The sequence below is a fragment of the Chlamydotis macqueenii genome, chromosome 8, assembly GCF_036417535.1.
Source record: "Chlamydotis macqueenii isolate bChlMac1 chromosome 8, bChlMac1.mat, whole genome shotgun sequence".
Taxonomy (NCBI): Eukaryota; Metazoa; Chordata; class Aves; order Otidiformes; family Otididae; genus Chlamydotis; species Chlamydotis macqueenii.
The window spans coordinates 18046773-18069639 of record NC_141563.1 but is presented as its reverse complement, the minus strand read 5'-3'; the positions used below and the strand labels follow the sequence as shown (position 1 = coordinate 18069639).

The window sequence follows — 22867 nt, the reverse complement described above, 5'->3', positions numbered from 1 at the left end:
ATGAGAGCCCCCACAGAAGTTTAAGATCCTGTCTGGGACCCATTCTTGAATCCTCTGATTCTCCAATGTTCATAGTATAAATTTACAATTTAATTCTTTAAGGGCATGAAGTCTAAGTAAAGAGACACAAGCTCTATACAGAATTTCTAAACACACCATTTTCACTTGACAGTGAAAATATAACTAAGTAAAGATTAGTAAGAAAAAAAAGAAATCCCAAATGCTGTACTCCCTCCCAGTACTTTCCCTTACCTCAACCTAGCTTGCTTTTCCCTTGGGATTCTTTACTCTGCTTAGGCAAATATTCCTCGCTGAGATTAAATAAAATGAGAGTATGTAGGTAAAGACCAGACTTATATTGAGAATTAACATTTACAGAGCTCATAACTTGGAAAAAAAGGAAGAATCTTTAAAATGCAGGCAGAACTGTACTCCTAAGAAACAGATGTTCTTGACCTTCAACAGTGTAAGAAAAAACACATACCCAAAAGTCTCTGCTTTTCTAGAAGTTGAATGACCAAGAACTTCAGGAATTAACTCCATCTATTAGAGAGTACCAGGTTACAGGATGCCACTTATTTTTCATGCATAGCTAAAGTATTATTAAATATAAAAGCTTTTCAAAAATTATTTAGAATAAAATGCTTAAACACCATCCTGTAACAATGCAGTCCAGCACTACGTAGAAGAATAAAAGCAGATTACATGTAGCAGGCTTGCTTCCTCAGCCCAAGATGCCACCTCTCATTTCTTACAAGGCACATTCTCTTCTCCAACAAGAGTATTTTTTAGAAGTGCCACAACAAAACGCTTTCTTTCACGGCTCTGTGTCCACCATGCACTAGAGCTCCCTGTAGTTGCCTCAATATTAAAACAAACCAGCACAACAGGACACGATTTTCCCAACCAATTCTGCAGAAGATCATCTGCCTTAGCTATTTCTCATTATTTTGCATAAGTTTATTTCCCAAATAACTGTAAGAACTGACTAGGCAAATGTGCTCATTTTGGCTGGGATTGAGTTAATTTTCTTCATAGTAGCTAGGATGGGGCTCTGTTTTGGATTTGTGCTGGAAACAGTGTTGATACTACAGGGATGTCTTCATTACTGCTGAGCAGTGCTTACTCAGAATCAAGACCATTTCTGCCTCTTACACCACCCCACGAGTGAGCAGGCTGGGGTTGCACAAGAAGCTGGGACAGCTGACCCCAGCTGACTAAGGGGATATTTCATACCTTGTGATGTCATGTTCAGCATATAAAGCTGGGGGAAGAGGAGGGAAGGGAGGAATGTTTGGAGTTACGGCATTTTGTCTTCCCAAGTAACCGTTACACATGATGGAGCCCTGCTTTCCTGGAGATGGCTGAACTCCTGCCTGCCATTGGCAGGCCCGGAATGAATTCCTTGTTTTGCTTTGCTTGCACGCATGGCTTTTGCTTTACCTATTAAACTGTGTTTATCTCAACCCACAAGTTTTCACACTTCTGCCCTTCTGATTCTCTCCCCCATCCCACTGGCTGTGCAGAGTGAGTGCATATGTGGTACTTAGTTGTCTGCTGGGGTTAAACCACAACAGCAAAGTCCTACCAAGGTCCTTCTCTCCTAATCTTACAGATCACATCTTTTTGTTGACAGTTATAGAAACACATGCACCAGCTAAACCACATTCCATGCACTACTTACTAAATTGTGTACTCCTAATTCTCTTCAACATCTAAAAGAATTACATAAAACAGTTTTGAGCCTTCTGGAAAGAGCCCAAAAAGATGCCAAGAACCAAGGAACTGGTCACAGTACCACAGTACCAAGTACCACACACACAGAGAACACTAGGATCTCTGACTTCTGGGCTCCAAGCAACCCAATGTTTATGTCCTGTAGGACAGGTGGGAAAAATCCCATCCCCTGCTTAGCTTAGTAGAAAAAAAAAAACAATGAGAGTTCTGCATGAAAAATACTTCAGTGCCTGTGACTGATGATATTTCTTGCCATAACCATATATGGTTATGTCACTATGCTCACTGGCCAGGTCCTCATAAAGGAGCATCCTTCCTCTAAATTTTCTTTGCAAAAAACTGTAAAAATTCCACAAAAAAAATACTATTAAGATCCCATTTTCTAACTTGGTGAATTACCAAGAAAAGAGTATACGTGCTTCTATTCTGGATTACCATGTTATCTGAAAAATCAGTATCACAGCATAAAAGATGACTTGGATAGCAATGAAACAAATTTCCTCATGTGACAGCTGAGGGTACTTACCACAGGCAAAGCTAAATATGAAATTGAGACTAGATTTCCCCAGAGGAAGAACTGGAAATATTAAGTTTGCTTGAGAACCATCTACCCAAGTCAAAGGAATAAGAATTAGGAGAAATGCTGCTGCCATTAAAGCACAACACTTTTTATCAAGACCCTGGTGCAGTTGTGTTACATGCTGGCACTTTGTATCAGATCTTTCCATCACTATCATTCTTCATAAAACAATGAAGAATTATTTGACTTAAAATAACCTGAAGGTCATTCATAAACTATGAGCACCATAAGCAAATATCAACAAAATGTTACCACAGCTCTTATATTTTAAAATACATATTGACTCTGAAGTAGCTGCAGATGATAGCAGGACATGTCATGAAAAGACACATAACCGAGTTGACAATTCACATGTCTGAAAATACACTAGGCTGCAATTTCTCCTCTATTTTAATTTTCTTTGAGATTCAAAAGATATGTCCTTGTACTGAGATGTTTAGCAAAGTCAAGTATTTAAATACATTTTATATTAACTGCCATCTAATACAGCTAAGTCAGAGGAAAATCTGTTTTTTCCTCTTTTTTTCCAAAATACCATAAAGGAAAAAAAAATAGTGAGAAGACTACTATATTTACATGCATTCTTTACTATGCTCATCACTGACTGTTATCTAAAACCTTATTGTAACACTATAGGGTCTACATACATAAGACAGTGACCTCCTACTCTGTAATACATACAAGTCAGAAGAAACAAATCGAAGTGCAAGAAAACAAACAGGAAACTGGAAAGGGCGTAGTAGAGTGCACAAAGAAATGCACATTAAATTGGTTCACTGGGTACCAAATCTGTTTAATAGTCAACACAATTACACATCTTTAAATATCATGCATCAAGCCAGGTTAGTAAAAATGAAAGCTTACACCCATTGCTAAGGGGGTGGGGAAAGTCAAGTGTCTGGTCAGGTGAAGAAACAACAAAGTAGGACACTGCAAACACTGTTGCTGTAGAATATTTTTGCCCTCAAAAAAAATATTCAGAAAATCAGAGGTATGGTACTATTACAATGGTTGCAGATCCTATGAAGTTATCACCATCTGTTGTGTCATCTAGTTACAGACACGCAGACATAATCAAAACTGAGGGAAAACTACTCACATAAGTATAATTTTCTTTGAATAAGATACCATGTATCTTTAATAAGCTTGAGAATCTTCCAATAGAAATTCAGGTGAATAAATAGTATCGGTTTCTTTTCTGTAAAAAAAATGACACGAACGAGAACTTTCCTATACACAGAAATGAACAGGGTTTATGCATAGCTACATCTGTCAGCAAGGCATTCAAAAGTTCTTTTCACAGTGAAAATAAGAAAGAGCATTAGGAGAATGCTAACACTGCTCATTCACATGCAGCCTGAAAACAACGTCCTGAGGTCCCAGTTCCATTTCCCACCTTAGAGAGATGAACATCTAACAACCCACTAACTCAGTATGGCACCATGCACTCCTAGTTCTGTGTCCCATTTACTGTCGTCTTTGTAAGGTTTTCACTCCTTTGGAAGCTTTCATGTCTCCATCTGAATAGCTTTTTCTCCCAAAACCTTCCAGCCTGCCCTCATACAGCTCAGACTGCTGTACTCCTCTTCTTGTCAGTCTCTTAAAAATTGCTATGTTCAAGTCAAGGTGAGCAATACAAGCCCACCCCAAAGCACTAGGAAAGCACCTTCCCAGCAATCCCCAAGCAAGCAGGGACATATAGAGCCCAAGATTCACAAGAAGTGTGATAAAGACTCCTTGGTACAAGCTAGGCTTAGCACTCTTTGGAGGAGTCTAGTTCAGGTCCCATGCACCTCAAGACACCTGGGCTAGGTAGCATGGTTCTTGAGCTGATAAACTGGGTCTCTCTGCAGGGTTGGCTCTGTCACACCATTTCCCTCACACAGCTATACTACTCTCAGGTCTAGAAGCTGCTCCAACTACTGCAAGTGAAGGGCTTTTATTTCCCAGAACACTGCACAGGACAGACCTGCCCCTGGTTAATGTGTTTAACTTGGGGAATATGAACAACCTACTTCCTCCCTGCAAGCAGTACTTCACCTGGAACTCTATATAATCATCCACATTTTACAATAACGAGCAATAACTTAGTTTTGAAAATGCTATTTTCAAACATATACACAGTTTTCTAAATAACACAAACTCTTATTTTAAATTATCTTTCCTCTCTAGAAAACACACTGGACTTATTAACCAATTCCCAGCTCCTGAGTGTCACTACTACTATTGCATATGTGCAAACAGAGCAACAGGAAACAGCAGGAAAGAGCAAAGCAAAAAGAAACCAAAATCATTATTCTTTTAACACAGTTACCAAATTTCTCCTCTTTCTTCTCGAAGTCATTTTAATCTCAGTTTTTTAATTCTTACTCTTATGCAGCAGTCTCCCTGTTTCCCTTGTGTATACAATGTTTGAACTTTAAATTTTTTATTTTTCTTCAGTAGTGCCCTATCTTTCCTTCTTTTTTTTTTTCATTACTTGGTTTTTTTCCTCTCCTGTTCTGTTTCTCCACACTTGTTTACTTTTTTCCTCCTAATTCTTACTAATTATTTCATGTCTCCTGGTCTGTTTCATTTGGCATTTCCTTTCTTATTTTTTTTTAATACTGCATTCCTTTATTCCACTCCTGCAGCTCTCTGATTTCTATGTGCTTGCTTAACTATTACCCAAATGGCTCCAAGCAGGACACACTCAAACTGAAGAATAAATAAATTAAAAGAAAAATACTATCTGCGGCCATGCGGTGTTGCCTAGCAACGCCCTGTACCTCTCCACAGCTTTTCTAGAGCCCTGGTGGCAACAGAGCTTTTCAGACTTATTGCTACAAATATATGCAAGATCCTTCTCACATTGTTTGTCTGTTCACTAGCAAATAAATGCAGAAGAAAATATAAATGAGAAAGAAAAACTCTAGAGAAAGAACCAACAACAGGACAACTCTTCCAGCACAAGAAATGGCCACATACTCTGATGTGTGCTGCCCCCTTGTCTCTCATACACTCCGTAAAACACACACAGCTTATATGTTATTACTGTTCACTAATACTGCTGCTGTTACAATCTTTGAGAAACAGAATGTAAATAATATTTCTTATGCAATTGAAATTTATGTTAAATTCACCCAACTCTTAAACAGTTACTGTGTATGCATTACCTGCTGAGCCTCATTCAACTTCTTACACTCTTGCAAATTTGCTTCTGAAAGCTTTACACTAAAGAAAAGTTAGTAGGTAGCCTCCAGATTGTATAGGACAGGAAAAGTGGTCCAAGCATTATCAAAAAATCAGTGGGATTATTAAGGTGAAGCGTGGTTGTCGTGGTTTTGTTAGTGAGGGGGGGCCTAAGGTGGTAGCTTCTGTAGGAAACTGCTAGAAGTCGCTCCCCTTTGTTCAGGGGACTTGGCCAGGCCTAGGGCAGACCCACTGCTGGCCAAGGCCGAGCCGATTGGTAGCAGAATGTCTCGTGATAATGCCTCTGCGATAACGTATTTAAGAAGGGGAAAACAGAAAAAAGGAGAGAGAGGAGAGAAGATGTGAAGGAGCTGAGCAGGGGCAGAGGCGCAGAGGGGGAGGCGCAGGCCTCATGGGCCTTGCAGGCCTCACCCTCTGGCCTCTCGCCAGGCAGCCGACTGGGCCCGACTCGGTCCAGCCCGGCTGCAAGAAGTGGAGAGGAGATGAGAAGTGAATAAGATGTAAAAAAGATCCTGAGAGACATCTACCAGCCTGTTGTGAGGAACGGCTGCAGACGCCAAGGTCAGTGAAGAAGGAGGGGGAGGAGTAATGCGGCTCCTGGCCAAGATTCCCCTGCAGCCTGTGGTGACGACCATGGTGGAGCAGGTTGTCCCCCTGCAGCCCATGGAGGTCCACGGAGGAGCAGAGATCCACTTGGAGCCCGTGAAGGACCCCGTACCGGGGGAGGTGGAGGCCTGAAGGCAGCTGTGGCCCGTGGAGGGCCCGCTGGGACAGCTGTTCTGGAGAGACTGCACCCGTGGAAGAGATGACCCACGCCGGAGCAGTTCCACAAAGGACTGTGGCCTGTGGGAGGGACCCCACAATGGAGCAGGGGAGGAATGTGAGGAGTTCTTCCCCTGACCATGAAGCAGCGGCGTAAAACAACATATGATGAACTGACTGCAACCCCCATTCCCTCTTCCCCCCTGTGCCGCTCAGGGGGGAAGGTAGTAGAGATAATGTTAAGCTTGGGAAGAGGGAGGGGTGGATGGAGGTTATCTTGTTCTCTGTCTCATTATCCTGCTCTTTGTAGTAATAAATGAATAGTTTTCCCCAAGTCGAGTCTGTTTTGCCCGTGACGGTAACTTTAAGGATTTCTCCCTGTCCTTATCTCAAACCTTGAGCCGTTTTTCCTTATATTTTCTCTCCCTGTTCTCTCGGAGTGTGGGGGGAGTGAGAGAGAGACTGCGTAGTCTGGTCCGATCGGGGCTGAACTACGACAGTGGTCCTGTCATGGTTTAACTCCAGTCAGCAGTTGAGTACCATGCAGCTGCTCGCTCACCCTCCCCCTCCTCAGCAGGATGGAGGAGAGAATCCGGAAGAAAGGAAAACTCATGGGTTCAGATGAAGACACTTTACTAGGACAGCAAAGGAAGATGACAGTAACAAAATATAGGGATAATAAAATATACAAAACGAATGATGCACAATTTCTCACAACCCAACAACCCAATGACTGATACAGCCCATCCCGAGCAGCAATCATGGAAACAAAGCTGAAAAATTATCCCAGAATGATCCCAAGCAGCAAGAGAAAGAGTGACAGCATTGTCCCCCTGGCCGACTCCCACTTATATACTGAGCAGGATGTCTATGGTATGAAATACTTCCTTTGCCCAGTCTGGGTCAACTGTACTGGCTATACCCCTCCCAGCTTCTTCCACCTGCATATTAGCAAAACCTGGGAAGCTGAGAAAAGTTCTTGGTCTCTTTAGCAACAACTAATAATGTGTATTATCAGCATCCTTCACATACCAAATCCCATACTAAATCCAAAACATAGCAGCTACTGAGAAGAAAATTAGCTCCATCACAGCCAAAACCAGGACAGCTCCTAAAGCCTATAGATCCAGACTCAAAAGATTTTCAATATCTATTATTTCTAAAGATGTCAGATGTGACAGAATGAAAGTGAAGCTTTCACCTCAACCTCTCTTTTCTTTTAAAACAGAAGTTCGCTGGGCTCAGTCTTCAAAAGTTAGAAACAAATGCTTATTAAGTCCACACTTCACAAAGTGTTGATGATTCAGCATTAGCTAGACTCAATTTCAAGAGGACAGCTATTAAGCCAGTTTCTCCGACAGTACTTTTTTATTCTACAGCAATGAAAGACTCCTTCCAACAACCAATGGTTACTCTGAGAAAGAAAAGTCTTTTCAATTTTGGGATGGAAATAATGCCTATCCAAAGGACTAAAACTTTAAGGATAGCGGGAGTCCTGAAAGGGAGGTCAAGAAATAGAAATGCTAAAGCAAAACATAACTACATAACTTAGCTAAGGACCAACCTGTGATGAAGCCCTACAGAATGGAGAAAATACTCAGTTTACATGTACCTTTCTGAAAGGCATCAGTGTTGTTATCTGGGAAATTTTTATACAGCTAAATCAGCCTCAAAGCAATTTGATGTCTGCATATCAGAGTATCAGTAGCAAGTGAAAAGAATGCACACCAAAGCATATACCTTAAAAAGATATTTAACAGCATCAGTCTACATCTGTCAGCTACAAGTTGTTATGTAGTAAAGAGAAACTGCAAGTGATCCACGTACATAAACAAAGGACAGAAACTAATATTCAGGTACATAATCCTGGTTTATTAACCTCATTTCCACAGTAATGTTTGTAGAACTTAAAGGCTAAAGCAAGGGTACATAGAGTTGCTTGGAGAACACAGCAGATTCCATAGATGATACAGGCCACCATAAAGCAAACACATGCACTGTGAAGTCAAGCACCTAAATTAAGCCATGTCTAAAAAGGGTTTGCTGTTTCAAAATTTGATTTGGCCCCTTCATACGTATGCAGCAAAACACCAGTTTTAATAATACGATCATATACTATTTCACACAGAAGTGCTGCCCGACTCAGAAGACAGAACAGAGAGTGCTCACCTAATCAATAGCTTTTCAACATTTGTGCTTAGTGTGTAGCCTTATTTACTGCACCCTGTTCAAAACTTTACTTGAAGGCAGAACTATTTTTCCCCATTAACATTTCCATAATACTCATCACTACCGTATCTGAAGTGATTTAAAAGAGATTTATTCTACATACTATGAATATCCCCTTTTAACAGGTAGCAATCAGCACAGAAAGTCTACCAAATAACTGAGCACCTATGGACACTTATGGTCCAAAACATTAAAATATACAGAAGACTGGAAGTGACAACTTGGATGATCAGAGTCACTCTCTTGCTTTCACATTCAGTTCACATTTAGATTTTCTCACCCATTTGATGGAACCATCACCCTCTGATCAGCTGGTATTTCTAAATGATCTTCTCCCTTAATTCCAGTCATTAAGCTGCTAGACATTCTTATCCTCAGCCCTCGGCTGTACAGGCCCTAATTGCACTATTAAATTTATTCTTACCTTTTTTTTTTTTCATTCTAAACTTCAGTGTTACACAGTTCTTTATGATGTTCTAGTTCTTTCTGTATTGACAGTGCCTGTCAACTTTCTTGTAACATGCTCCTAATATTTACGTCAAGCTCATTAATGAAAACATTAAATGGTATGAATCTGAAGACTGATCCTTCAGCAAGCTTTGCTCAAAGCCCAGAAGCTCTTTTTTAAGCACTACTCACTCTCATTTCCTTTCTAGCCAACCCTTAACCATGTTACTATTCTAATCTAAGCAGATGATACTTCATTACTAATTGGTCAAAAAAAAAAAAAAAAAAAATCCAAACACCCACTTTGTCAGTGTGTCACGGTCTACCCTAACAATAAAGCCCAATATGTCTTATTCCATCTTATATTACTGTAATGTGTTTAAAAAATCTTTGCTTCAAAATTTGTTTTCAAAGTTTTACATGCTGCTGGTATGAGACTAACAGAGTTACAGTTGCCCACCAGTTCTCCACCTTTTAACATAGAGAAACTGGATTGGCTATTTTTTAATCAAGTATGATAACATACAGCTTGCTTTACTCTTAGGCCTGTAATTTCAATTTTTCCGTGATACTCTTATGGACATTTTTCTGTCCCTTTGACTTCAGAGATGGAACCTTTCAAGTTTTCCTTCTGTCTGTAATATCCATTTCTGCACAATCCACCTTTTGTTTTACTGAAACTAGGAAAATGTTTTACAAAGATTTTAGACAACACCTAGGATGTTTAATCCTATCTTCCCAATAGCTTTCTTTGTTCTTTTATTTTTTTTTAATTTAGATAGCTTAAGAACCTTTTACTATTTGTTTTGTATAGCTGAATAACCTTTCACTATTTGTTTTAATTTCTTTCGCTAGGCATGACTCAACTTGACTTTTGAAAGTTCTCACTTTTCCCTCTAATTCCTGCTTTGCCCATCAATCCCATTTCTTTTTTTTAATTCCTTATAGGTTATCCTCATACTCTTAACATTCTTTTCGAAGTTTTCTAGTTCATTCTGAAACTCTTCTTTAAAAGTAGAGATGCAAATTCCAAGTAACTTTTGTATATTTGAACTGACAACAATCTCCTCAAAATTCATGTCAGCGAGCTGTTTAGTTCTGTCCAGAGATCTAAATAACTTCTGAGTTTGTCTTATCAAATAACAAAATAAATTTTGGGAATTCTTCTATACAATTTATATTAAATGAACTCAAAAAAAAGCTTGATGAACATTATAGTCTGATTATCTATTTATGAATTCCTCCATTTGTTAAATTTTAGTCTAAAGTCCATTCAGCTTGATACTAGAATTAGTGTTGATACCATTTAAAATTCTAATGTTAGCATTTCTGATTTAATAACTGTTACTAACAAAGTTTTTCAATTATCACATCAAAGAATACCTGCATCCTACTATTATTAGGATCTGTGGTTTTCCAGGCTGTATATAGAAAGTAAAGTCTCTAATGGCATTACGATCAATTCCATGTATTGAAAGTTGTGAGAGTAACAGAATAAGGATGGTGAACTTCAGAAAATATAATTTCAATAGTCTTGGGGATCAGGTTGGTATGTGTCCTGAAAGATGTATTGATCAGTAAAGGAAAGTAGGAGAGAGGGCAAATCCTGACAGAAGTGCACAAAGGGCAACCATTCCTGAGGAGAAAAGAAAAAAAAAAAGAAAAAAAAAAGAAAAAAACACCCGCCCCACAAAAAAAGACCACCCAAATCAACCAAACAACAACAACAAAAAAAAAAAACCCAAAAAAAACCCCCAAAAAACCCCCAACCCCCCCCCCAAAAAAAAACACCCAAACCAATAGACTTTTATGATCATATCATACCAAATCAAAACCATGAAAGCAGGGCAAATGTAACACATACCTAAGTACAAACATTTCTAAGTATAAATGAACAGCACAAGCACTGTAGGAATAAAATCAGAAAGCTAAAGCAAACAAATTTCAATTAGCAAAGAAGAGGTAAAAAAAAAAAATAAAAAAAACAAGAAAAAGGTTCTATATACATGAGAAGTAAGAAGAAAATGGAGAGAAGTACAGGTTATGTACAGGAAAGAAAAGCAAATAACAAATGATACAGAGTGAATCAAATTATTCACAGCCTTCCCTGCTCTCTTTATGAAGATCGTAGGGTATAGCCATAACTATTTCTAAAAGTACTACTTTTAGCAAGAACATGAGATTGCAGGCTTGAGTATGGAAGAAACAGGCTTGGGAATTATTTTTTTTTAATCAGACAGATGCAGTTCTTGTATCACTGAGTCATCAAGAAACTAACTGAAGCAATCCATGGACCACTATCAATTGCACTCGAAGACTCTGAGGGCTTGGGGTTCCAAAAGGCCAGAAGAGACAAAGATAATATTTCCCTTTATAGAAAAAAAAGGGAGTGAAAATACCAATCATAGCTCCCAGCAAAGGAAATGGAGTATATTTATTAAAAATTATAATGTGATATAAAAAAAGTCAACATGGGCATGTAAAAAACAAAGTTAAATCAATCTTATTTTCTCTCCTTAAGAAAACGAATGATCTCATGAATAAACAGCAGATGTGACAAACTGAATAAACTTTTTTTTATAAGTATTCCATATCACATTTTCATAAGCCAATTAAAAATCTGGTCTAGATAAAACAAACATTCAGTGACTACATGCAACTTACTGAAAAAATCGCCTGGCTTGTTTCCTATAGCTGAAAAAGGACCTGAATCATGATTCACCCAAGATCCTAGTGACGGCTGGAAAAGAATAATGTACTAATGATTTCTATTAACATCATGTTTGGTGGAATAAGGGAAACAAGGAAGCAGGAGATATTAAACATTTTAAAAGACAAGATAAGAATTTAAAAATCAACCCAAATCAAAGGGTCAGAATTTAGGCCATAAATTGAACATAAGACAATCCAATACTCTTGCAGAAGGAACAGCACATTGTGGGATAGTTCAGTGTGCGAGGCAAAGAAATTATTTCATTCTACTCTGTGCTAGCTAGGTCCCAGCTGAAAAATTGTGTAATTTTTTATTATCATGATTAGAGAAAGATGCAGAAAGTAAAAATTCAAAGAAAAGCAACAAATAACAGTTTCAGAAAATACGACCAGCAAAGAAGAATTGAAGGAAAATAGAGAATTGGAAGGATATATAACAGGAATCTTCTAACATAACAGATTTTATACCAAAAGGGAACAATCATCAATTGTTTTGCAAGTAGGAGGAGAAGGGCAAGACAAAAATTTTATCTTCAAGCCATAAAATATAGTATATTTTAGGAAAAACTTGCTGTTGCATTGATTAAAACACTAACATGAATTAGAAGTCTCCAACACCATATGTCTTTAGAAGTGGGTTATACAAATATCTTTCAAGAAACGTCCAGTTGTATTTCATTCTGTCCCAATACAGAAATTCTCTCACTATCCCTCTCAGACCTACATTTTTATGATTTGATTATTAGATTGATTTCTATTTACAGCCATAGCCAAATTTAAACCTGCTGTGTGGAGACTCTATAGCATATTCTCAGCACACTAGAAACAAGCTTACTGCACTTCCCTAAAGGGATTTTTATCCATAAAGGGTCATTTTTACCCTTGCTTTTTACTGTCTCTTGCATTATTAACATAAAATGCTTTACCGTTATGTTCGTCTTTCCCGAACAGTGCATGTCCTTTAAGGCAACTATACAGGTAGGCATTAGGATGCTTCTTAATTTGTTTACTTGATTTAACAGTGTTAATAACATTCCTCTCACGTGGTACATGAACAAGCAAGAAATCTTCAACTTATTTTTTTAAAGGAAAATACAAAAAGACATTAATTACAACTTGATCATTTTCAAATGGAATGTATGTGGTAGGATCTTTAGGTCTATAGAAGAAAACCTCTTCCACTTTAGCTAGCAATTAAGCAATAGTAAGTTGTTGTCCTGTTCTCAGTATTAGAGGGGAACAGAGTTTTGCTGAGTGATTGTTCCACATACTTGCTGAAGAAATAGGACTGACCGGAGATGGAAGAAGTGACTGCAGAAAACATGTACACGTAGCTTTCTGAAGACAACTGGAACTGCTGGAATAGGCACACAGTCAGAAAGTCTAGGAAGGAATATGCTTCGACACGGGAGCACAACAGCTCCAGAAACTGGACCACCCAACAGTTCCCATTTCATCAATATGAAGTGCACATGCTATAGGGAAGGTTCTTGTACCAAGAAGTACCTAGTGTCTTTGTAGACTGAAGAATCCCAAAAATATTATTTCTGATATCAATACTGGATGGGATACTACGTTTACTTTCAACACTATATTCAAACAGTATATCAGCTTATAAAACAAAGAAATCATTATTAAAGTCTCAAATCATTCCTGAGATGAACCACTAAAAATTTAAGAGTTCCTGAAACCAGTACACTACTGTAAGCAAAGAATACTGAATATTGTAAGCAAAGGAGAAGTGAGTGATGACGCAGTTAACTGCTCTCCACCTGAGGACCATACATTATGATAAAAATGCAACAGAAACTGGTCAAGATAAAGTTTTCAAAGCTTCTAGACAGTTCTGTTTTACCAACATACTTTTTCAATCCCCAGTCTGTTACACATCCTTGCTTCAAAGCTTGAGGATGCTAGTGGTTTTTTCAATATAATGCTATTAGGATGGGTTAAAAGATCAAAAACAACCTTTTCTGCCAGACCTGTTCATTCATACTTAAATCAAATTATTTTTTTATATGCATAAATGACTGATTTTTTTTTAATATGAATAAAGGAATTGATGAACCAGTACTTTAAAAATTTTTGTCCAAATATATAGCAAAGTTGCAGACAAACTACAAGCAGAGTCTTGTAATGAACACTTCAGTGCAACCTAATATTGCACAGTGCTACCAGCTCTGCTTAAAATACCGCATTCGGCAAGCTATACTACTTCCTTCACACTAAAATTGGGTCTCTCAGCTCCTTTTACTTCTAGCAAGCAGATGTCTTTCAGGACTTAGACAACATAAATAGATCTGAGGTGAGTAATTACTAACAGGCTAACAATGGCACAAGGGTTCTCCAAGAAATTATGTTCAAGCACTTACAGTTTCTCAACCTAAAGCTCATGATCATTTTTAACTGTATGGATTTTTAAACAGAATGGAGATGGGGCTTTCACTATGCAAGAAGAAAGTCTAGGACAGAAAAAGAAAGATGGAAAGAGCAGTACAGGTTTCAGCATAGGCAATGGTTTACAAAAGAAAGAACAAGTGGGAGTAGAGGAGCTGAAAAAAAGAGAAGCTAGTCTTCTTATTTATTCTGTTTTCCAATCACCAGCACAAGAAGGCACCTTTATCTCTATCCAGTAACGACAGGAAAGTGCACATGTAGAAATCTACATCTAAAAGAATATAAGGCTAAGCAGAAGATGAAAGTTAACAGTGAAGATATTTCTGGTCTCATCTTTACTCTCTGATCTGCTCAGCTTTAATGAAGGCGAATGAGTTGATCAGACTTACCTAGAATTCAGCATTTGTAGCAGACAAGCATTTTTCATTTTGTCATATCCATACGTGTTAAACCAAACAATTTGCAACTCTGAGACACTTCAGTTTTGAAATAGTTAAGATCAAAAACACACATGGAACTAAAAATCTTTGTTGAGTGCTGCTTTATAAAAAGGGGAATCATCTAACATCAAATCTGAAGAACACCAAACCTGAAGAACTCTGAACAGAGGAAGTTAAGAGGTCAGAGGTGGTTTGGCACAGTACTCGAGGAGACTCACAAGGCAAGAAGGAATCTTTGTGCACAGGACTAAAAAAGGACTTGGCATAACTTGCCATCAGCTAGTATTTACAATTTGATACACAGAAAATGTGCATAAAAGCACTAATTTGTAGCAGTCGGGCAACTTAGGAGCTATTGAGATATTCTAATCAAAATACCTTAAGACACTGAAACTAAAATAAAACAGAAAATCCAAGGATTACAACATGCATTTCTTAGAGGAAGTCTAAGTTATATCACATGTAAACATGTAAACCACTTTATTCCTACAAAATGGTTATAAATGCCAGCATATGGTATCGATACGAGAAAATGTAGAGTAATTAGTTAATCTAAAAAATGCATGAGTAGGAATTTGACTGCTAAATGATTAAACTGGTACATTTTAAAGTATGTATTAATATTTAATTATTGACACTATGAGAAAAGAGAAAATCTCTTGATGTTACTTCTCAGCTCTTTTTGAAACTCAGTAAGCCATGTATTATTCATATGAATAGTTTGTGCATATACAGTCAATCACTAGTTAAATAAGACTCATTCTCAAATTCCCTGATCACCTCAATAGATCCTAATGCAATATTTTCCACATTTGGGAATCAGAGTGTTTTATTTAAGAAATCAGTCTGGCCATGATGAATACAGTGCAGCCTGAGCAGACATCAGTTCAAAGAATCAGATGTCAAAGTGCTCCCTCTAATGTCCCTTAATCATCACACCAATTAGTGGTTGAATAGTGATGTGATTAAAAAGACTGCTGCTATCCTACACCTATTCAAACTAGTAGAATTCTACATATGTTCTACCAATTAATGCTTGAATAGAGGAGCGATTAGAGAGACATCTGCCATTGTATATTCATTCAGAAAAGAGTTAAACTTGCATATTCATATGCAATGAAGACAAAAATAAATATTTGCAAAGGTAAACTATACATTTAGATTATAAAGATAATTGAGTTGATTTCCTTTAATGAGTGTTCTCTATTTTACAATATTTGGGATTATTTTTTATCTATAAATATATAATCTTTCATCAATATGTGTCTAGAAATGGCCAAATTATTCACTAAAAAGCATTTATTCATTAAGGCTCCTGATTTCAAGTCTTGGGTGAACTGAGATTCACATCTACGTGCTTGCAATTTGCACTATTTCAATTTCAACCCATCAGTTATTTGTGAACTGCTAACTTAATTATTCTGTAACTGTGATACACGGCTGGGCACAAAAATCACGTGGTATTTTTCTGTCTCACTGGAAGGCAATACTTAAAGCAACAAATTTATTATAGCTGAGAAAGAATCATCTTATTTACAGGTTTTTCTATGCAAGATTGGACACTTGTGCACTAAGAGGTCCTTACAAACCTTTTTTTTTTAAATAAGAATTCCTTTTTACAGGTGTTCATCTATAGCAGTGACAGCCACAGAAATATTATCACAGTAAAATCAGTTTGAAATTTTAGCAAACTCTTATTACTACTGTTTTAAGTGAGCAATCTTTTTCTCTGAATTTAAAGAGCCATGTGATCTGTTACATCTTGCAATTGCAGATCTCACTCTCCACCATTAGCACAGAGCAATCTGGTAGTTGCACCTTAATGATGCAGAGAAAAAGACAAGGTGAAGAATTTGGTTCTAATGGCTGGAAAGAACGATAGAACAGTTAGAGACTTACACAAAAGTGACACCACTGCAAAAAACAGCTGAGCTTAAAAATTATTTTGTTCAAGGAAGAGAGGCTCTTGTTGCACGCTACTGATTAGGCTTAGCAAACGTAAAGACAAAGAACAATGCTACTACTGCCAGAAAATCAATACTGTTACAGGCTATGGCAATTAACTACAAACCAATTTAAACCTCATTTCCTTTTCACCTTTCTTGTCTCGTTGAAATACTTGCAAGTCTTCCACCTGTAGCAATTATTACTATTATTTCTAAATGGAGAAACTGAAGAAGACTGAATACATAGGTGGGTTTATATCATCTTCTCACTTATACTTAGTAGGTATCTTCAAGGTTTCGTTATAAAAAAAGGCTGGACTACAATATCCCATTGAATTCTCCAATGAGAAGTGAATTCCTAAAAATTGCTGAGGTGAATTTCACTAAAACAACAAACCTGCAGGTGTAGAAGGTGAAAGCAGAACTTGTCTCATAATGCTTAGAAGCCCTAACCATAAAGCAAGGAATTCAGTGTGCTGGCTGTAATGCAAATGCACCCAATGTGTGCTCCTCTAGTTTGTGATTTAAATGTCACCAAGCATAAAACACATACAGGAATGGAATAATAGAGAGTTGGAAACCATAAATAAAAACATAAATCAGATGTCTAAACAATTCTGAACTACCTAGGAAAACCCTGAAATCAAAGCTATTCCTCACAGCATTCACAGTTCAGTTCACTGCTTTCATTTTATCTGTAAATTAATGACCTAAGATGATCTAAATTTGGCTTCCTTCTCTGACATTTACTATTAGTATAGCCATCTCAAAACTCTTACTTTTGATTTCTTCTGACCAATAGAAACATTTGTTTCCCCAGACAGACTAGTGGCATCTGTTTATACCACCTTTGAGCACAACTCAGAAGAAACCAGAGTGTTAATGCTTCAGTTCAGCACTGTTACCAAGGGTGACTCAGCAATAGAGAGTTTACCTATTCTGATCTAAATCTCCACGTTAAAACTTGTGAAGGAAAGCTGACTAATCTTGCGCCTACAGCTATAAGTCATTTTTACAGCAAATTTTTGTTGCTAACACAATAAATAAACAATAGCACTCACTAAAAGCGTAATTGAACCATCCTTTAGGAGAATGCTTTTCCAAAGTTGAGGAAATAGATTGATAGTTTCCACTTCAGAACTCATTTAATGGGCAACCCAAAGTGTCTCAGAGCAGATTAGGAGTTAAAATTTCACTTGTGTAATTATTCTGAGGAAATATGTAAGTCTGCCATCTGGAAGTGTATTAGACATTACAAAGTCACTGTGTGCATGCCTCAGCAGATGCAGCTTTTGTTCGGAGTTTTGAGGGCTGTTAATTTAATTAGTTTTATATTTTCGTATTCCCACCTTCGCTCCAACAGTAATTCTGCAAAGGCAGCATCAGTACAGCTTTAAAAGACTCCAAAGCTAAAAGCCAAATTCAGATTTTAAGGAAATACAAACAAGTAACCTTCCTATGGACTTCAGAGAGAGCTTGACCTCGTCATTAGCAGGCCTAAACATTGTTGCAACAGCTTCTTAGACCATAATGGAAAATTGTGCTCAATGTACCCTTTCCTACATTAGCTTTCTTGTTTTAAGATGGCTAGTAACAGATTCTATTATTTTGTTTTCTTTGTTTATTAAAATCACTCAACAACAATGATCTGGAGAATGTAAAAGGTCTCTCTTTTTTTCCTAATGCCTTTTACATAATAGGATACCAGACAAATGTTTACATTTGATTTTTTTTTTTTTAGTTTTGTAGGGCTTTTTCTGCCAGAACAGTAAGCTGTGTGGTAAATCTTGCACAGTAAAAGAAAGCTACGTATTTCTGAGTAAATAAAAGTTTAACAGTTCTAAAAAAATAGAACCATTACTGGCTGAAAAACAAGGACTATCCCTTTATTTGAGGTGCGGCCTCACCAGTGCCGAGTCCAGGGACATGATCACTTCCCTACTCCTGCTGGCCACGCTATTTCTGATACAAGCCAGAATGCTGCTGGCCGCCTTGGCCACCTGGGCACACTGCTGGCTCATGTTCAACTGCCTGTCAACCAGCACTCCCAGGTGCTGCCCTGCGGCTTTCCAGCCACCCTTCCCCAAGCCTGTAGCATTGCACAGGGTTGTTGTGATCAAAGTGCAGGACCTGGCACTTGGCCTTGTTAAACCTCATACAACTGATCCAGCCTGCCCAGGTCCCTCTGCAGAGCCTTCCTACCCTTGAGTAGATAGACACTCTCACCCAATTTGGTGTCATCTGCAAACTTACTGAGGGAGCAGTCAATCCCCTTAAGAGAAGCTGCTAGAAGTTTCCACTTTGTCTGGTGGACCTGGCCAGGGCTAGGGCAGACCTGCCACAGGGACAAGTTCATTGGTGACAGTGATAACACCTCTGTGACAATGGATTTAAGAAAGAGGAAATTAAGGAAAGGAAAAAAATCCACAACACAGAGAAAAAGAGTGAAGAAGCAGAAGTAGAGGCAGAAAGGAGGAGGCACAAGCCTTGTGGCGCTCACCCTCTGGCCTCTCCCTAGGCAACTGTCTTGGCCCAGCCTGGCTGAGAGAAGTAGAGAGGAGATGTGAAGAGAACATGAGAGGCGTCTGCCTGAGCCAATTGTGAAGAACTTCTTGTGAGAGAAACTGCTGTGGATTCCAAGGGCAGTGAAGGAGAGGGAGGAGTAATGTTGCTCCCAGCAGAGACTCCCCTGCAGCCCGTGGTGCAGCCCATGGTGAGGCTGGCTGTGCCCCTGCGGCCCATGGAGGCCCACAGAGGAGCAGAGATCCACCTGCAGCCTGGGGAGGACCCCATGTCAGGGCAGGTGGATGCCTGAAGGAGGCTGTGGCCCATGGAGGGCCTGCACCCTGCGGAAAAGGACCCCACACTGGAGCAGTTGGTGGAGGACTGTAGTCCATGGGAGGGACCCCACGCTGGAGAGCAGGGGAGGAATGCGAGGAATTCTTCCCCTGAGGAGGAAGGAGTGGCAGAAAATGACATGCGATGAACTGACCATAACTCTCATTCCCTGTTCCACACCTGTGCTGCTCAGGGGTGGGGGAAAGGAGGTGGAGATAATTTGAAATCAAGTTAAGCCTAGGAAGAGGGAGCGGTGGGGGGAAGTTGCTTTTTGTTTCTCTTTCTCATTATCCTGCTTTGGTTTTATTAATAATAAACAAATCATTTTTCCCCAAGTTGAGTCTGTTTTGCCCGTAATGGTAAGTTCAATGATCTCTCCCTGTCCTTATCTCAAATCTTGAGCTTTTGTTATATTTTCTCTCCTCCCTATCCCACTGGAAGGTGGGGAGAGTAAGTGAAAAACTGCGTAGCTTGGTCCCAAGTGGGGCTAAACTACAACAGTGTGCACAGACCTCCAGGCAGTAATGCAAAACTATAAAACCAAGTTGTTTATTAGATTGTAAACCTATGCCAAAATATCACCCTGCAATATTTTACAACATTCAGAATTTCTTTCAAATGAAAATCCAGCCAAGGCACACAAGCTAGCCATGAACCAGAAATCAGTGCTGTTTGTACACCCCGCAGGCCTGAGGGACCCAAAAACATTTGAGACACCATGAGGTAGAGACGCACAGCTAAGAGCAGGAACATGGGAGGAGAGACAATTTTCAGAAAGCTATGCAGTTTCACAATTAACAGCAAACCTTCAAATATCAAACATTTTATGAATAAACTGAATACAAAAATCAAACAAGGCTCAGAGATAAACAAGAGTGATTTTAAAGTCTAGAAGCTTTAGCAAATGTGTGTTAACACACCCATTAAGAAGACGTATATGTGTATGGTATAGTTTGAAGTTTAACTAGAGCAGTTTACATTGGAACAGCTAATCAGCTTACAACACACCCCTGCTGCATGGATAGCTGAGCTTCCTAATAAACAGATTCTCAAAACAGAGGAGTTTGCAGCCCAGTATTGATTACAGGTCGCCTGAAAAGACAACGATGTAAACTGCAGCTGGTTAGGAGCCGCTTGCTGAGCAGCTCAACTGTCTGTGCAACAGGAACACACAGTTGTCGGCAGTAACTGCATCAGACATCCCAAAATAATCATCCCTGTCCACAAACAAAAGCTTTTCATGTACATTAGTTTCGAGTTATTGTAACATTATCTAAGCCAATAAATAAAATAAGAAAATAGGAATATTAGCAATAGTAAGAGAGAGATTCTTATAATCAATACTACAAAACAGGGAACTATACTAAAAATTGGTTGAAATGCTAAGGATAGCCCAGGTTGCTCCTCCCAGCAGATATTTGTTGGTCATACTGGATTTCATAATTTTGAGAAACTGAGGAACTTTCTGGGTTTTTTGGTTTGGTTTGTGTTTTGTTGGGGTGTTTTTTACAAAGAAATGAATATCAGCTATTAAACCTAGATTTTCCTACTTGGTAGAAGAAGATGTTTTGATAACATCATGAAAAGACACCATAATATTGTACCGATAAGGGAAACAGTTTGTAGATGAAAAAGTAGTACTCTACCTAAAATACTTCTGAATTTAGAGGATTATCTAAAAGAATCTGTAGGAAGACAGTAAAAACACTACAACCATTCTAATCAGATGAGAGATCAAAGAGACAACAAAGTCTGATAGGATTAGTCAAGTATCCCACTGAGACTAAGAATCTAAATACCTAGAAAGAAAATGAGGATATCTAATGGCAGAAACACTGAAGAATACAGACAGTTTATAATGAAAAACATTTATTCTAAAGCCACCCATTTCCTGAAAAATACAACGCACAAAATTTAAAATCCAGAGCCTTGTTTTAATCTAAGCTTTACGTATTTATATATAACATATACATATATGGTCATGTATATGTATATATATATAGTACCTATATAGGTAGCTCTATATATACATACATACGTACATAAAACAGGCACATATGATGGGTTCTCCTATTTCTGTACTGAAATAAAATTACCTTTAAAAGTCTCAGAAAGAATAGCGAAGTGCTACTCTACCCAGGGTTACCCTCAGAAAATAGGAAGAAAAGGAGCAAGTGGACAGTAGCCCTGCAGGGCAGAGAAGAGGCAGCTGACACCGGCTGCCCAGGGAGAGCGAGTGGCTCTGCAGGGCTCGGGAGGCGGGGAGCCTGCTGCAACACTGCTTGGTACTTGGGACAGATCAGACTCCATAACAAAAGGGGAAAAAGTTGCAAAGACTCACTACATCACCAAAAAGGAAAAAGGTATGGCATGCGCTTGGTTCTGAAAAGTAAATAGCTGATCACAAAGTGACTTTGAATCTACAGGAATAGAACTAGGAGCCAAATGTGGCTACTGAACAAGACAGGAAACTCGAATTTGAATTTCTCACACAACTGAGATTTCAGTCTCAATGATTTATTACACCTTCCAGATGCAATAATAAATGTGCACTTACTGAACAGCTTTTGTCAGAATTCCTTTTCCATTGCTTCTTGACTTGTTTCTTTGCTGCAGTTGAATGAAGAGTTGCACACGTCTGTTTTCGGGGATTTAAAGCAAGAATGTTCTGTAAAAAGAGAACAGAAAATATTAAAATATAGACAAAATCTCAAAAAAAATTCAAAGCCCCTCTTAAGTCACACTTCACAAACTTATTTACAGTGCTATGCAAAACCAAAACACAATTACTTAGTAGTACAGCCCTACTTCACACAAATTTGTTTAGATTTGTATTGTCCACGCTACTCAGATTTTTAGTATTTTAAGACATTTCTAGGACTGCTAGAAAACAGAATTGTATTTAGTGGTCAGGATAATGGTTTCTACTTCCAGATGTTTGTTATGCATGGCATATATAAACACATAAATTCTGCTTCATTACATCACTCCAAGTAACACTTGTAAAGCAAAGCAAGCAAAAATATTTTAAAGGATCTGGGTTATTTCTGGATGTTTCATCATTTCAGTATAAATTCCAACTTCTCCTTCACAGCAACCTGCTTCTTCGCCTAGTGAGCTGATGAGTTAACTTCATTTCTCTTTCAATGGTTTTATTTGCAAGGACACAAATGTTGGGAATACAGCTGTACTTTTCAGTGACAGGAAAGGTCTGAAACACAGGCAGAATGAAGTTTGTAGTATCTTTCATTATACTAGTGTAACTTGAAAAATTAAATAAGCTTTTTAGAACCCAAGCTCTTTTTCAAATCAGGCAAACCGCAGGTTTCCGTAACAAAACTGACCTCATTTAATTGAAGAGGTGAGCATGAACAACGTGCAAGCAACAGATCCAGACTTAGGTCTATGATGAAGAACCAAAACAGGCGTATTGTTGGTTCTAACTCCTGGAATTGGTTTTGTAAGCTTTCCTTTAAAAGAACTTTACTTTAGCACTATACTTCTCTACTATGATGAATAGGGTATGCTTATTCTGTTACTATATGTCAAAGAAGTGTGAGACTGACTTACAGAAATGGAGACCGAAC

The 22867-nt window shown here is 38.3% G+C and overlaps 1 protein-coding gene across 2 annotated transcripts in view; it reads right to left on the bottom strand.

Annotated features, from left to right (window-relative positions):
* Window positions 1–22867, bottom strand: part of DPYD (dihydropyrimidine dehydrogenase) — a 370709-nt gene that overhangs the window by 328034 nt on the left and 19808 nt on the right. For both annotated transcript variants that reach the window (XM_086752907.1, XM_086752908.1), the window contains exon 2: window positions 21838–21948. In XM_086752907.1, coding sequence (XP_086609033.1) covers window positions 21838–21948 — 111 coding nt within the window. The remainder of the gene's footprint in view (window positions 1–21837; window positions 21949–22867) is intronic.